We start from the raw sequence: 17908 nt of genomic DNA on the forward strand, positions 1-17908 counted from the left end.
CTGACATAAAGCCGGTCCTAAGCAGGGGGGGGGGGGCAAGGGGGGGGAGAGGCTAACTTTTACTTCCTTTGAGGGGTAATGCTGCTGAGACGTTCAAACTGGAAGCCCTTGGCGGGCCCCTTGTTGGTGTATCAGGCTGAAAAATCCAATGGGCACTCAAGGGCCATTTGGAAGGGTCAACTAACTACCATAATTTGGAATTGTCCAACAAGAAGGCACTTGGGTGGACACCTTTGCAGTGTTTTGAGGACTGGTTTCGTAAACCATTTTGTTCCAAGTGTGGAGCTTCGGTTATTGCGGCCCTCCAAGGGTATCCCCTTTAATGGGTGTTGCTAGTGGCTGGACAAAATGCCCCCTGGACAAACCCTGTCCCCAAGCTGGGGAGACCTTCACCCTAATGTCCAAGGTGGTTTTACCTTCCACCTAATACCAACGGTCACCCTTTTACCCTTTTAGCAGCCATGGACCCAAGGAGTGATTTGCTTCGTTCAAGGCCTACTACCGTACTGAAGGACAATTGCTATGGCTTTACAGGCAACTGAAACCAAGAAGGACTTGACTCTGAAAGGACTTTTTGGAAATCCATATACAACATCCTTGATGCTGTAAAGAACAGTTGCTAATTCCTGGGAGGAGGTTAAGCAAACGAAACAAACATGAATGGTTGTACTGGAAGAAAATTTGTCCTCAATTTGTGAATGATTTCCATGGGTTTTGAAGGAAACACAGTTCAGCTAGTTGTCAAGAACGTTGTTGCCCTGAGTATGGGAGGAATCAATTTGGAGATGGAGGTTTGATGATGTTTTACAGGGGAGCTGCTGGTGTGGAGTCTCCATTGGCGGAGGACGTTTATCCTTGCTTGAGGACCTGATACAAAACTGGAGAAGCAGATAAATAGAGGAAGGAAGAAGAGCAACCCACCCCACCCCAGAGCCTAAGGCTTGTTTCACAAGGCAGGACTTGATAAGAAGAGGTTTTTGCAGAGTTTGGCAAGCAAGCGTTGTCCAACCTTTTGGAGGTCTCAGGATCCCAACTTGGACCAGGTTCACTTAGGGTTTCCCAGAAGGCGTCATGGATTTGGATGTCCGATGTGTTTACAAGGAGATCTTGGATGAAAAGAGGATCGCTCTCCTGTTCAGAACGAACCTGGAGCAGTATTTTAAGAAGGTAGAGAGGCTGCAGGAGATCCTGGTACCCTCCCCTACCTCAGCTGCCTCTGCCTAATCCAGACTCGCCTGGCCCCCACAATCTCCAGCACCCTCCTGATAAATTTTCTGCTAACCCAGAACTCACCTGCCCCAGTAATCTCCAGGCACCTTCCTGTAGGTTCTGCCTCACCTAAACACTCACCTGCCCCAAACATCTCCGAGTAGTATTGTTGCTGCCTCAACACCTCAAGAAATCAACCTGCCTCAGCATCTCCAGTTTACTAGTATGTTTCTGCCCTCACCATCAAGAATCCATCTCGCCTCAGCATCTCCAGCAACTTCTGGAGGTTTCTTTTTCTCTTGAACAAAAAATAACCTCCCCCAGTTCTCCTCCAGCACCGCAGCTTCCTTTCCTCTCCAGTGGTGCAAGCCAATCAAACTAATAAATGTAAGGAATTGTTCTCTCGTTGCTATTTGGATAGGGTATTTACATTTAAATCATGTGTATTTTTCAATGTTTCCGACTTAAACGCTGAAAATCGTGTTACGATGCATCGTAAGAACGGATCAACGGGTCGTAACTCGAGGACCCCCTGTATATAATATACACATATATATTATATGTATATATATATATATATAATATATATATATATATATATATAGATATATATATTATAATATAATATATATATATAGTATATATATATATATATTATATAGATAGATATAGATAGAGATAATCATATAGATATCAATAATTAATTATATAATAGAATAGATATATAGCTATATGCATAGCAATATATATATATATATTATAATATATATATTAGATATATATATATATATTAATTATACCCATATCTTTTCTGTCTGTTAGAATTTTTTGTTTTTTTGCTGGGAATAATGATCTTTTTTCCCAACCCAACCTGCTGCAGCTGAGGCTGCTTGTTTATTTGGGGATTTGATTGCTGCTGTTTGATCCATAGCTGTTGCACATTCCCTCAGTTCCACCATGGCATAATGGTAAAAATTTTCTTCGAGCATATTTTGCAGGTAAATGATCCACCTTTTTGTTAGTGTTTTTTGGGGGACGAGCCATTGCTTTAAATCACTGTAATTTTGCCACTCTGGTCCTAAAAGTTACATATTTTCTCTTCACTTTTTTGCTTTTTTTTTTTGCACATTTGTCGGGACATGCTGCCTTATGTTTAAAAAATCAAATACAAAAGACCAGACTTTGTTCGTTCTCTGCCCACTGCAACTGTTCTTGCCAGTTTGTTTTGGGTAGCCGCCTTTAAAACCCATATTTTGCACAAATATCACTAGTAGATTGGTAATTTTTTTTTTTTTCAAATATTGAAAATATGGGACAAAAAGCGTCCCAGGGAGGGTCGATACGGGACATGGGACAAATGTCATAAATATGGGACAATCCCGTCAAATACGGGACGTCTGGTAACCCTGATAAGAAGTTTTCTGCCATTTGTCCTCCTCCTCTGTCACCATTTTCGGAGATAGCCTCACTTGAAAAGTAAGGTTCCACATTTTACTACATACGTACGTATGTACGTACAGTATTTCTTGTATACGATGTACACTAATACACTTTATTTAAAGGTACATTCATATTAGTACTAGTACGTATTAAGTTAGGTATTGAATGGTCCAAACAGTTGTAGTATTTCATTGTTTATTGGTCAATTTAGCTTTATTATAAAATTTACTGGGGTGTTTTTGTAGGGCTTGGAACGGATTAGTCATTTTACATGTAAAATGCGGTTCAAGATACAAAAATCTCATGATACGAAAGCCGCCTCGGAACGGATTAATTTCGTATCTCGAGGTAACACTACTTTGATGTTGACATAGATTGAATGCTAGTTGCTGTTTATAAAGCTACTGTAGCGCCTCAGTGGCGTGGTTGGTTTGGTGTTTGCTTCTCACCTCGGTGGTCTCAGGTTCGATTCTCGGCCATTCCAATGAGGGGTGAGAGATGTGTATTTCTGGTGATAAAAGTCCACTCTCGACGTGGTTCGGAAGTCACGTAAAGCCGTTGGTCCCGTTGCTGAATAACCACTGGTTCCATGCAACGTAAAAACACACTATACAAACCAAGCTACTGTGTTTGCTTACCCGGCTCCTTCAAGAGGACAAGTTGCATCTCGCCTATGGTGTGCAGTTCTAGAGGTAAGAAGGATGCAAGTGACTGGCCTCTCCACCTTCCCCACCTCGTCTTTCCACTCCTCTTCCTTCGGGTTGAGGATAGGACTCGAACTTACACTGGCTAGTCGGGCGATAGATGCAGTAAGCTTACACATAAAGCTTCCTTTATTTGTTTTTTATCAGAATCATAGAAGCAATCCCGCTCCTTCCTCTAGCAAGGGGAGGAAGGAGACTGGCAATAATGCAAACCCTTCCCAGAACTTTGCATTAATGCCTCCGATACCAAATATTCTTTACAGCCCATTTTCGAATGAGTTCCGATTCCTCTCACTTCGGAAAGGCCCAGAAGTCTGACTCTTGATCATGCAGCTCCTATACTCTAATCAAGTTGTCAGAGGCAGGGCACTACTCCTTGCTCTTACGACCAGGAGGAGTAGCCCAGGTGTGTAGAACTCAAGACAGTTCTAGAGGCTCAATCATATTCCTCTAACCAATCAGTAAGCCTTCCTTATGTAAAGGACAGAGGGTTTGTATATCATGTAGGAACAAATCACAATTTTTGAAAGTAAATTGTATTTTTCCTAACTATATAAACCTGAGGTCCTTTACATATATGCCAACCTCATGCCACCCCTCAATCTGAACCTTGGCCGAAAGGCAAAGTGGAGTGATTACATCCGGGCAGGCTGGCCTACCCGCCTGCCACACGGTAGTTACTGCCTAACCATGTTGTTCAAAAATTTATCGGCCGTAATTCCAGCTACGCCGAAAGTACGTAATTCATTAAGTAAAGGACCAAGGGTTTGTATATCTTGTAGGAACAAAGTTATACATTACTTCACTGTATCCAATAATATTGCATGCATTCTCATGCTATTGTATTATAAAATACTACGATACATCTAAGCCAGTATTCCGCTAAGCGGCCAATGTTTTGGTTAGGAAATCAGCTGAAGGCGAATACGAGTTTGTTTCGCCATATTAACGGAATTCTGAACGAATTTTCTTGCTTCTAGTTAGCATAAACGAATACGTATCTATTACATACTTGACTTAATGAGACAAGGTTATTTTTCCTTATACAACATGTTTTTAGGTGGAAATATGACTTAATATGTCTTGTGATTGTGAACTAATTTTTATTTTCAACAGATTACGTAGGCGGCATGTTTATTGAGTAAAACAATACGTTATTCCGTTCGCAATTTTCCTTTATATCATTAGAATACGAACTTTACGTTATTCACCTTTTATTGGCGTGAAACCAACAGTAAAATGTGTTCTTTCAAGCACAGTAGTTTTGATTAAAATGATTTTATCAATGGTTGTGATTGATGGCATACGTTTACTGGAGTTTCATCCTTGCTGCCGATGCATGATAATGGTCATTAGCAGCTCTAACAGTTTTCTCAGCTTCAGCTATAACTAGGTTATATTTAAAAGTATATTTCCCTATTGATCTTTGATCTATACTGATCTTTGATCTATAGCGAATAGTTATTACATTAAGATATCTCAGTCCTGTTCTACATAACATCATTTATAACAACCACGGTAATAGTGTACTATAGTATGATGATTGAAATACAAAACAAACGGATGTTGTTATCCAATGCAGTTGTACTTAGAAAAATCAAAATTTGTCATAAATTGTATTTTTCCTAACTATACAAACCTGAGGTCCTTTAACATATGGAATGGACTTCAGCGCAGCTGGAACCGGTCGTAAGCTTTCGAACAAGGTGGTTCGGTAGTAACTGCTTGTCCGATGGTCGGGAGTCCCGCCCGACTGGAGGTAAACACTCCACTTTGCTTTAGGCCCAGGAACAGAGTGAGGGGTGGCATGAGGTGGGACTATGTGTAAAGGACCTCAGGTTTGTATAGTTAGGAAAAATACAATTTACTTCAAATTGTGATTTATTTCGACACGTAATACAAACCATCGGTCCTTTACATATGGAAGACTCACTTATTGGTGGGTGGAATCTGAGTCTTATGAACAGACTGGTGTTTGTCCGACCTTGGTTCCCTCCCTGGTCATAAGAGCAGAGGGAGGGATCCTAGCCTCTGTCCAACTGATCGGAGTGTGCACTAGGGGATCCGTGGTCAGACCTCTGGACCAAATTCATAAGAGGGAGGCAAGCGTACTTCTTAAGAATAGCAAGCAAGAGCTAGATCCTACACAAAGAGCCAATATAAAGTCTTGGGTTTGTCTCTTGTTGGCGTCCACTCTCCCCCCTTGTTAGGGGAGTGGAGGATAAGCGCTCATAAGGGATAGAATGGGGCTCAGTCACGTAGCTTACCTGCATCAGCATCCTGTCCAGCGTGGTGACGACCGCCACCCTCTGCCTGCAGGAAGAGGGAAGAAAAGAGGAGGAAGAGAAGCCAGTCACACTCTCATTCACTCTTCCATTCATGCAGTCTCACAAGGATGCGATGCTATCTTGTCCGGCGAGGGAGCTGGGTAAGCTACACAACTTGTTGAGCAGCCACCATGGGTCCCAAGGAAAAAGTGTCCAAGGACCTGTGGCCATATCCCGAAGGCAGAAGGAGGTAAAGGTGGTCTGGTTGGCCCAAACCCCTGCCTTCAGTACCTGTCCCACAGACAAGTTCTTGCGGAATGCAAGGGTTGGACCAATACCTCTGACTTCGTGGGCTCTCGACCGAAGGGTACTGGTGTCATCACTCCTGCCTGAAGAGTAGACCTTCCGGATTACCTCATGAAGCCAGAAAGAAATAGTGTTCTTGGACACTTCTTTCTTGGTAACCCCGGTGCTAACTAAGAGGTGTCGACACTCAGGCCTGAGGAGGCGAGCTCTCTTCAGATAGCAGCATAGCACCCTCACAGGACAAAGCAGCATCTCATCCACATCATTGTCAGTGAGGTCATTCAAGAAGGGGATCATGAAGGAATCGAACCAGTCGTCAGGGACCAAAGGGTTCTGAGTCTTCACTACGAAGTTCGGGACAAAATCAAGCGTCACAGATCCCCATCCCCGCGAGTGTTTACTGTCGAAGGAAAGCCCATTAAGTTCCCCTACTCTCTTCGCCGATGCCAGGGCCAGCGGAAAGACGGTCTTGAGGGTCAGATCCCTGTCTGATGACTCCCGGAGCAGCTTGAAGGGTCTGCGAGTCGAGCTCCTAAGTACGAGAGTCACATCCCACCCCGGGGGCCTGAGTTCCCTGGGTGGGCAAGACCTCTTGAAGCTCTTCATCAGGAGTGAGATTTCCATGGAGGTGGAAATGTCCACTCCTAGCAGTTTATAAGGACTAAGGCCAGAGCGGCTCTGTAGCCTTTAACCCTTAAACGCCGAAGCGGTAAAAAAAAAAATGTCTCCCGTGTGCCGGAGGTGTTTCAGAGTGAGCGAGGAAGCGGAAAAAATATTTTTTTCAAAAAATCACAGCGCGCTTAGTTTTCAAGACTAAGAGTTCATTTTTGGCTCCTTTTTTTGTCATTGGCTGAGGTTTAGTATGCAACCATCAGAAATGAAAAATAAAAAATTCGAATTATCAGTATATAAATAATGCGATATATGATAGCGCAAAAACAAAATTTCATATATAATTGAATTCAAATCGCGCTGTGTGTGTAACGGTTAAAGGTAACGAGTTACTTCTTTTTTCGTTGTAATGTACACTAAATTGCGATCATTTTGGTATATAACACATCGTAAAACGATAAAAGCAACACAGAGAAAATATTATCACAAAATAATGCATGAATTCGTAACGCACAGACGTAAACAAATATTTTTTTAAAAAATTCACCATAAATCTAAATATTGTCCTAGAGACTTCCAATTTCTTTCAAAATGAAGACAAATGATTGAATATTACTATACTGTAAGAATATTAGCTTACAAATGAAGTTTTCGACCATATCTGACTAGGTAAATTTGACCAAATGTCAAATTTTTTATATATTTTTTTATTTGCAATTATTTTAGAAATAAGAAAAGCTACAACCTTCAAATATTTTTCGTTTTATTCTACATGAAATTGCGCACATTTTCATATATAAAACTCTATGAAATGCCTAATATGAAACGGAGCAAATATTCCGAGAATGGAACGTACGCATTTCGGAGATTTGTGGCGGAGAATCCGCGTGCGGAGGGAAGGAAAGATTTTTTTGGTTTTTTTTAAAATTCACCATAAATCTAAATATTGTGCTAGAGACTTCGAATTTGTTTCAAGATGAAGATAAATGACTGAATATTACTAGACTGTTTAGAGTTTTAAGCTTGACAATTGTGGTTTTTTCGACCATTTTCGGTAGAGTCAAATAAAGTTGACCGAACGTGTTTTTTTTCTATTTATCGTGATTTATATGCAAATATTTCAAAAATGAGAAAAGCTACAACCTTCAATTAATTTTTGTTGTATTCTACATGAAATTGCGCACATTTTCATATATAAAACTTTATGTAACAGCTAATTTAAAATGGTGCAAACATTACCACAATCACACGCATGATTTTTTCGGAAGTTACCACGCGGACGTAAAGAAAGTTATTTTTTTCATAAATTCACTATAAACCGAAATATTGTGCTAGAGACTTCCAATTTGTTGCAAACTGAAGGTAAATGCTTTAATATTACTAGAATATAAGCGGTTTAGCTTACAATTGCGTTTTTCGACCATTTCAGTAGAGTCAAAGTTGACCGAAGGTTGAAAATTTGTCACTTATCATTTTTAATATGAAAATATTTCAAAATTGATAAAAGCTACAACCATGGGTTGTTTTAGTTGTATTTTGCATGAAAAATTGCGCACATTTTCATATATAAAACTTTATGTAACGGCTAATTTAAAATGGTGCAAACATTGCCACAATCGCATGTATGATTTTTTCGGAAGAGTTACCGCGCGGACATAAGGAAAAAGTTTTTTCATAAATTCACCATAAATCGAAATATTGTGCTAGAGACTTCCAATTAGTTGCAAAATTAAGTTAAATGACTTGAATATTACTAAAATATTAGAGATTTTAGCTTACAATTGCGTTTTTTCGACCATTTCGATATAGTCAAAGTTGACCAGAAGGTTGAAATTTTGGCACTTATCGTTATTTTAATGACAAAATATCTCAAAACTGATAAAAGCTACAATCATGAGTATTTTTTTGTTGTATTCTTCATAAAAATGTGCACATTTTCATATTATACTACATCCCAGTAACGGCTAATTTAAAATGTACAAAAATTATGTCAAAGTGACGAAATAATTTCCGAGATGTGTCAGAGATACTTTTTTTAGTGCGCAAGAAAGAAATTCGCGCTTGCGCGCCTGCGTTAACGATTGTAAACAAAACATAACACCTTGATCCGTGAACTCCCAGCATCCCCCAAGGCGCGTGATTCAAGAGTTTTTGGCTGGTAGGCCTAAAAGTATTTTTCCTCGAATTTTTTAAAAAAAACTTTTGTATGTCGACGTAAAATACGTCCAGTCGGCACCCGAGAGACAAAAAATGTCGACAAAAAATACGTCCAGTCGGCGTTTAAGGGTTAACTGCGGAGACGGAGAGGAGCTTCTCTCAGCAAAGGAAGACAAGGAAATCCGCTACCTGCTGAATAGTGGCTCTGAGTGGAGAGAGACACCGTCCACAACACCAACCACAAAAGACAGACCACTTCCCCTGGTACACTGCTGCAGAGGACTGTCTGAGGTACCCTGTCATCTCTGTTGCTGCTCAGCGAGAAAAGCCTCTCGCTCGCAAGAGATGGTGGATAACTGCCAGCCGTGAAGAAACAGGGACTGAACCGCTCGGTGGTACCCTTCTACATGTGGTTGGCACAAGAGGTTGTGCCAGGGGGGAATCTCTCGCGGTGCCTCGGAGAGAAGAGCCAGCAGGCTGAGGCCATTTGGGTGCCACCAGAATCATCCAAAGATTGCTGGTGACCAGCACCCTGCTGATCACCTTGCGAGTCAGACAGAATGGGGGAAAGGCGTAGACGAGGAGGTTGTCCCACTGGTGTTGAAACGCATCCTCTGCAGCTGCCCATGGGTCCGTTACAACTGAGAAGTAAACCTTGAGTTTTCTGTTGTGCCGGGTGGCAAAGAGATCCAAAACTGGACGCCCCCACACGTTGAAGAGCCTTTCCACTACGTCTGGGTGAAGAGACCATTCGGTCCCGATCACCTGATTATGACGGCTGAGCTTGTCTGCTACCACGTTCCTCTTGCCTGGAATGTATCTGGCTGACAGTAGCCCACTCGTGCACCTGCACCGTCAATTGGTGCAACGGGAGGGACACTAGGCCCCCCTGTTTGTTGACGTATGCCACTACCATGGTGTTGTCACTCATCAACACCACTACATGTCCCATCACCCGTTCTAGGAACTCTTGGAGTGGAAGGAACGCCGCCTTGAGCTCCAGGACGTTGATGTGAAGGTGCTTGATGTGATGGTCCCACACACCTGCAACCTGCAACTCATCCAGGTGTGTGCCTCAACCCTCGGTCGATGCGTCTGAGAACAGCAGCATCTCTGGAGGAGGAGTGCGGAGAGGCACTCCTCTTACGAGGTTCCTGTCATCCAGCCACCAGGCTAGGCCCTGCCTCACCTCCTCCGTGAGAGGGACAGGGAGGTATGGAGAGTCTCTTGCCTGTGACCAACACTCCTTTAGCCTCCACAGAAGAGACCGCAGGTGAAGACCCCCGTGAGAAACTAACTTCTCTACAGACGACAGGTGACCAATCACGACTTGCCACTACTGAGCTGACTGCTCCTGTTGAGACAGGAACCATCCATTGCCTCCCTGAACCTGCTGATCCGCGAGTCTGCGGGGAAGATTCACCCTGCTACCAAGTCGATCAGCATGCCCAGGTACTTCATCCTCTGCTTGGGCTCGAGATCTGACTTCTCGAACTTCACCACAATCCCTAGATAGCGGCAGAATTCGAGGAGTTGATCCCTATCCTGCAGGACCAGCCAATCGTCAAGATACCTCAATGGACGTATCCCGACCGAATGGGCCCAAGCTGACACTAGTGTGAACACTCGCGTGAACACTTGTGGGGCGGTTGAGAGACCGAAGCAAAGTGCCTTGAATTGGTACATCGTCCCATCGAGGATGAAGCCGAGGTACTTCCTGGAAGACTGGTGGATGGGTATTTGGAAATACGCATCCTTCAGGTCCACCGAAAGCAAGAAGTCATTCTCCCTGATGGAATCGAGCACGGAGCGTGCCGTTTCCATCGTGAACCGAGTCTGGCAAACGAACCGGTTCAAGGGAGAGAGATCTATTACTGGGCGCCAGCCCCCCAATGACTTCTCCACCAGGAAAAGTCGGCTGTAGAAGCCTGGCAACTGATCTTGTACGACCTCCACAGCTCGTTTGCTCAGCATGGCCTCCACCTCTTGCCAAAGCGCTACGTCCCTGGCAGAACCGGGAACGTACGTCTGCAGATGGACTGGGTGTGAAGTGAGGGGTGGCCGCGACTTGAAGGGTAGTAGATATCCTTCCCAAAGGACATCCACTATCCAGGTCTCGGCTCCGTAGCGCTGCCAAGCTGCCCAATGGCTTGCCAGGCACCCCCCACTTCCGGCAGCAGATGAGGGGGAACGCCGTCCCTAGCGTTTCCCCTTCTTTAACTTCTTCTTCCCGGATCCTCCTCGGGAGAAGGAGGTATGGGAGGAGGGCTGACGATCGTTCCTTACCGAAGAAGTCGAAGGCTGGGTCTTTCCTCTCGGCCTCGACGAGGAAGACGTTTTGGCCGCAGAGGAAGAGCTAGCCGAGCTCTGAGGCTTGGCCACAGAGACTCGAGGCTGCCCAGAAGCCTTCGAGACTGCCTGGTGTACTAGGTGGTCTCTGTCTTCAGTGCACCGCTGTTCTACTGCAGCGTCCATCATCTCTATAGGGAATAGAGAGGAGGAACCCAGCAACGGTCCGTTCCTATGACCCAGCGCTGCCTCACGCCCTGCCGCCCTGGTCACTCGAGCGGTTGGCCGTCTGGTGGGTGAGGTAGGAAATGGCCCTACCTCCAGACTGACAGTCTCCTGAACGCAGGGTCTCCTTCAGGAGTGATGTGTCCCGAGGAGGCCGCGACTCTGGACACTGCGAGGGACCACAGGTCGAGCCAGGAGACTGCTTGGAATGCTGCCATGGCAGTCGCTTCCAAGGCCTGTGCCTTTTACTGTGAGAACCAGAGATTCTCAGACAGCAGGTGATGGAGAGGCACCCCTGGAGTTAGCCTAGCTATCTTCGGGTTAACCTGCTTGGGCAGCAGCGGGTCCTCCGATGGCACGTAGAAATGCCTCTGTCGCGGTAAAGGAGGGGGGAGCAGCTTGGTCGACCTGCCGGACCTAAGCAATCCCTCCTGTCCGGAGACAAGAGAGTTCACTTGGCCCAGCACACCGTCGGCCAAGGAGGACCGGGGCAGACCCACCGTCGTCCTGGGTTCCTTCTTAGGCCCCCAGAACGACTCCAGCCTTGACGGAGGCTTGGAGGGAGGGAGCACCGATCCTTCCCCAAGGTTATTGTGCTAACGAATCAGTGCAATGACCTCCGCAAACAACTTCTGGATCTCGGGGGTGATCGCATCCTGAGGGGATGGACCGTCAAATCCATCTACGGAGAACACCTCCCGAGATCCTCCTCCCTCCGCAGGAGGAACCACGTCAGACCCCTCGTGGTCTCCTCCAACCCCTTGGGCGTACGATCTGCTCGGTCCCAAAACTGTGCCAGTCTCATAGGCCCTCGTGGCGGGACCGTGAGAAACACACTCCTCACGGTCACTCCTAATCGCCTCGCTCCTCCTGGTGCAGCCCGAGGAGGCTGAAGGGATAGGAGAGGAAGAGCTGACGCTCCCCCACTGCCTACCAGCAGAGCTGGTGGGCTGGGAGGACTGCAGGCGATCGCCAACCCACGGTGGCGATCGAGCTGCAGATCTAGTTCCGCAGTCTCCCTGGGGAGAACCGCTGGACCGAGGACAGTAGCGACAGTCCCGAGCGTCAGGAGAGCTGCTACCTGTCAAACGATCAGCCCGGTCCCAGTGGGAGAGAAGGTCAGGAGACCGGTAGAGTTCACTGGCACGGTGGGAGCATGCACCATCCTCACGACACATCACGGTACCTGGCCCAGCCGAGACTGGGCCTGGTGACCGGAGGGACCTCTTCCTAGCCTCAGCCTGCAGACGGTTCGGTGGGACCGTCGTGTCAACCCTGGGAACTGGGGGATCACTGCGAGAGCAATCGCCGGTCTGGCAGGAGTCGCCTGAGCGACTGCCACCAGTCTTTCGCTCCGTGCCTGGGTTCTGCCGGTGAGCAGGCTCAGCGGTCTAAAACCTGGCTGCACGATCACCGGCAAGTGACCGTACACTCGGTACCGCTCACTCGTGAGCGGCCGAGACGGTTCCCGGTGCAGAGGCTGGCACCAAGAGAGGAGGTACCTGTGGTAGCCAATACCCCTCCAGTCCCCATCTTCTTCTTCCTTGCAGAAGGAGAGACAGGCCCCGTTCCCGAAGTAACAGGAGGACCTTGGAAGTCGAAGGGGAAGAGGCGGCAGCAGACGACGACGACACCTTCCTCTTCTTCCTGGACTTCTTCTTTGTCAGCTTCCTCAGGACCACCGTCAGGTCCTCCATCCAGGACGGAGCTGGGGCAGTTGCCGAAGCAACACGGCCCAGCTGCATCTGTCCAGAGGGACCTGCAGTGGGAGCAGCAACACCACGGGCAGGAACGGAGACGGCAGGATCTAGAACTGGAGTGGCGATGACAGGAACTGGTACTGGTGGCCGGTCGAGCAGTGAGCTCTTCAGGCACTCAAAGACAGAGGCTGGGGCAAGGACTGCAAAACCAGGCGGTGGGGCCGGCTCCTCTCGCGGCACGAACGACAGTGGGGCCTGCACAGCGGCTGATGGAGTCACTGTCGTCACGTGCTACGTATATACCAGGTTGAGCAGCATATTCAGGCATCGATACAGTTGTCGTTGTAGACGTCACTGGGCCATGTGTCACAGGAGCGGCAGGTGGTACAGCAGCCCCTGAATGCTGGTGGGAGTGCCAGACCTGCTCAAGGTCTCCGCCTGCCGCGGCAGTCACACCTGAGGAGGCAAGAGTCAGGTTAATGAGAGAGAGAGAGAGAGAGAGAGAGAGAGTTAGTTCCCACCCCCGAGCGAACGGAAGACCCCGAGTACAACTGAAGATCGGGGTGGTGCCGCGCCCCCTCCTCTGCACTCGACAGGTCAAGTGAAGAGGCGGAACGCGACACGTCCCCCGAAGGAGAAGGAGCCATACGAGGGAGCTGACTAGGAGGAAAGAAGATGTGTCCATGACCAAAGGTGTCGCTGGAGAGCTTTCTGACGACACCTTGGCCAGTTTACATGCTTTCTTCCTCCCCTCGTAGCACCCCCACTGCTCCTCCGACCACAACACACGCACATTACAGGTGTCGGATCGAGAGCATTCTCGCCCTCGGCACCGAGTACATAAGTCATGAGGGTCCACATACTTTAAGTACCTGAAGGCCCAACACTTACAGCCCTCCACACCAGGACATAGTCTCCGGCTGACTGGGGGGCGGTGGGGTATCTCCGTCTCATGGCTTTCCATGGTCCACTCACCACAAGATCACAAAACAATGAAAAAAGGAATCAAAAGTACTTACAAACACGCTCCAAGTACTACAGGAATAGAGAGCATTCACAAAAGCACTTCGTAATTGAAGGTTGAAAAGAATACGACGATGGCGGGCAGAGCGGTAAAGAACACGTCTATCTCCGACGGGGGCCGAAAGCAAAGTGGAATGTTTACCTCCAGTCGGGCGGGACTCCCGACCTTCGGACAAGCAGTTATTACCGAACCACCTTGTTCGAAAGCTTACGACCAGTCCAGCTGCCGCTGTAAGTATATTCCATATGTAAAAGACCAATGGTTTGTATTACATGTCGGAACAATTAATGTTTTCCTAAATGTTATTACTACCGTGATTACACTACTACTATTAATATTTCTACAAGGTTAACGAATGATGAATGTCACTGTGAATGCACTGTAGTAGCTCAATGTTTACATTTCATTGCTGGCCACTCAAGTACAAGTTGATGTTAATGATGTGGGGAATTATTCCATGAATATGCTATTTATTATGAAGATATGCCAATAATATATAAGGTGAGAATGGTTTTATTACCTTTATTGTCAGTTAATATCATAATGTGAATCTGTTCATGCATGTTGATGGTTATCGGACCGCAGCAGAGGCTCAGCCTACCACGGACAAGCCGTGATGCTACGATTCATGCAGCGATATAGACTGAGAAGTGGTCCAAGGAAAAACCTATGGTTAACTGACTCCGTGATTACTGATCTGCGACTAAGGGAGGCCCCACTGTACTGCATAAATATAATTTTACTTATTGCGGGATTACTGTGTCATTTGACTGGTCTAGGGTGCTGTTAACTGGCCTAGTATTCCAAAAGGTGTACGGCAGCTGTAGGTTTCAAAATTGCTTAGTGTCGAAAATTGCTCAGCGTCGGCGGCCAGGAACAGAACCCCTGCCACTAACCGAGGGTCGCCTGTACAAATTTTTTCATAAACCTTTCCATTACAAGTCGATGAAAAAAACCTTTGAATGCTAAATATAAGCACAATGCTTATTCCACTTTAAATAAAATAGCACAACTCAGGAGTAGCACTACACTAATATATCAGAACCCTTTTTAGCTAAAATTTCTGGTAAAATATCGAAGTTTTGTTGGTTTTAAAAAATTCAGCTCTGTAGAATATAGAATTTTGACCAAGACCTAAAAATCTTGCTCTGAAGCTCGAGCATCTCAATATGTGTAGAAATAGTCAAATTACTTTGTGTCCAGCTCTCTTCTGACCATGGCAATGTAAATATTATAAATTAATAAAATACAGAAACTAAAAATAAAAATGGAGTTTTACATACCTTTGCGTCCAGCACATTCAATATCAAATGAGAGAATTCTCAGTGGTGCTATATGTGCCCAATCTCCCTCTGGTACATGAGCTATGAATTTGTTCCATGCAACATCAACCTAGGTATGAAATGTAGAATCATTTAGGTTCACTAACTAGTACTAAATAATTGTAACATTAACTGCAGTCCAAGAAGAAATTCAAAGCATGTGGCTTTGCTATTTTTATTGAAGCAAAAATAAATTTTCAATTTCACTGAAAGGACTTGAACCAGATGACTCACACAGAAAGTGATCAAAAGTGGGAAGAAATCACATTTATAACCTATAAGGGAAAATGTAACAACAAAAGTTTAGGAAAAATTATATTTTTATAATAAAATATCACAGATACTTACCTAAAAATTACATAGCTGTAAGCTTTCTTACATGGCAGTCGGCAATTCAAATTTCCTGGCCGTGGCAGCGCTGTCATCGTTCATGTAGGTGATACAGGTCAAGCCGATTTTTGGGAATACCCGGTGCTGCTGAGCTAACAACTGTCAATTCGTTGAGCCGCAACGTCCATTTGTGGGGAGGAAGGAGGGCTCTGATTATGTAATTGTTTGGTAAGTATATGTGAAACCTTATTTTATTATAAAAAATATTTTCACATGAGTGACTTACCAAACAATTACATAGCTGAATCCATGTTACCAGGAAGGTGGGTACATGGACAGCTTTATGAAAAGACAACAAACACGTGCTCACATTATATAATGTTTGCAGTACATTACCTTGTGAGAGAGGAGCTGCAGGTAGATACTACCTCTGGTCGGCGCTTTCATCACCCAAAGGAGACGTGGCAGTAATGGCCAGGATCGTCCCTAATAATGGTGGGAGTTTGTAACCTTGGAGGTTCACCGATGGTTGACAAAAAACAAACAAAAGTTTGCCCTTGCCCTGGGCAAAGACCAGATAAAATATAAAACCATCACCTACACTAAAAATAACCATTATCCATAAAAAACTAAAGGGTACTCCGGGTACCACGTACCCCCAGGCTTCCAAAAAACTTGACAACCTTAAATACAAGGTGAGGAGCAAGCGGAGGGAAAAGAAAAGTCCCCCTATACTTCCTCTCCCAACACCATTTCTGCTACCGACAAAGGCCCCAATCTAAAACAATTTTCAAAAGTAGTTTCTATATCCTTCAAGTAATACAACGCAAACACCGATTTTGACCTCCAGAATGCTGTTTGCAGAATGGAGGATAGCGACATATTATGTCAGTACACGAAGAGCTTGATCTTAAGTATGGGCATTCGCTTCTAAAATCAAACTCCTCAGGAAGAACGAAATTGCGTTCTTTGAGAGGACAGGAAGGGTCTCTCACCAAGCACCAGAGTCGGTTCGAGTTTCCTCTCAACGTTTCTATCCTAATCAGGTAATGTCTGATGGCTCTGACCAGACAACGTATGTTCCTCGTCTTCTGCTCCCACTATGTCCGTTAAGCTATCGATTACGAAAGAACGAGGCCAAGGGTTCGAAGGATCCTTGTTCTTGGCAAGGAATTCTGGAAAGCCACCTTAATACTACATCCAAATTCCTGTCCACTTTGCCAAGCTTGCACACTTTAGGGGAACTAAAGGATCTAATCAGGTCGCTGATATCCTGATTGGTTGAGGCCTCTATGCTTAAAAACTGATGAAAGCAAGGACCTATATCCTTTAATAGTCAAAGTGGACAATGGACAATTTCCTTGAGTACCTCAGAAATAACAGAAAATCCGAGATTTCTGTTATAGTCGTCTTTGAAGAAGAGATGTTAACTCGTTTGCACCACAACCTAGACTCTCCACTTGACTGGTAGAGTTTGGCAGAAGAGCTTCTACAGCTCACAATAGTTTCTGACACTCTTTGTGAAAAACCTTTAGCTCTGAGGTTCCTGACAGACTGAATCTTGTCAGGGCCAGAGCGGATAATCCTTGGTGATACCAGTCGAAGTGGGGTTGTTTGAGAAGAAATGGACTTTGTGGAAGAAGCCTGGGGAAATCCACTAGAAGCTTGAGAAGGTCCAGGAACCATCCTTTCCTGGGCCAGAATGGAGCCACCAGAGTCATCGTCATACAGGTAGTGACCGACTTACGACAGCAATTGGTTCTGCAAAACAAGTCGTAACTCGATTTGGACGCATGTCGAGTCTGCTAAATTACCGTAGAGTTTATCGTACATATACATATTGTGTAATGATATTGACATCATCTGAAAGTCATATTTTATCAACATTTTCTTAGATTATTACTTATATTATCATATTTAAGTCATAATTCATTATTATTTAACATTCATTATCATTAAAACCATTGTATTACCATTCTTAGTGCATATTCTTACTGTCATATATGTATTACGATAGTACTTTACGATACCCTTTCACAAGTTCATATACGTATGTAAAAATTCAACCCTTTCTTTAGCTAGTATATTTTGCTGTCTTTTTCTTTAGAATGTGTATTATATTTCCTAGTTATGATTTCTTTACATTTTTGTAGCATGTGTAACATCTCACACATATGTATAAAAATATAAAAATAATCATAACTAGGAAATACAAAGAAGTCTAAAGAAAACAAAGATAGCAAAATAAATTAACTAAAGAAAAGGTTGAACCTACAAACGTAGCAATATGAAACAGTGTGATGTGTGGAGAACGGGTACGTCT

The 17908-nt window shown here is 44.9% G+C and overlaps 1 protein-coding gene across 1 annotated transcript in view; it reads right to left on the reverse strand.

Moving 5' to 3' along the window:
• LOC135211059 (DNA polymerase delta catalytic subunit-like) overlaps positions 1 to 17908 on the reverse strand; it is a gene marked incomplete in the record, with an annotated part of 237143 nt that overhangs the window by 89941 nt on the left and 129294 nt on the right. The window contains 1 exon segment of the mRNA XM_064244116.1: positions 15217 to 15325. Coding sequence (XP_064100186.1) covers positions 15217 to 15325 — 109 coding nt within the window.

The sequence above is a fragment of the Macrobrachium nipponense genome, chromosome 4 (genome assembly GCF_015104395.2).
Source record: "Macrobrachium nipponense isolate FS-2020 chromosome 4, ASM1510439v2, whole genome shotgun sequence".
In the NCBI taxonomy this organism is placed as follows: domain Eukaryota; kingdom Metazoa; phylum Arthropoda; class Malacostraca; order Decapoda; family Palaemonidae; genus Macrobrachium; species Macrobrachium nipponense.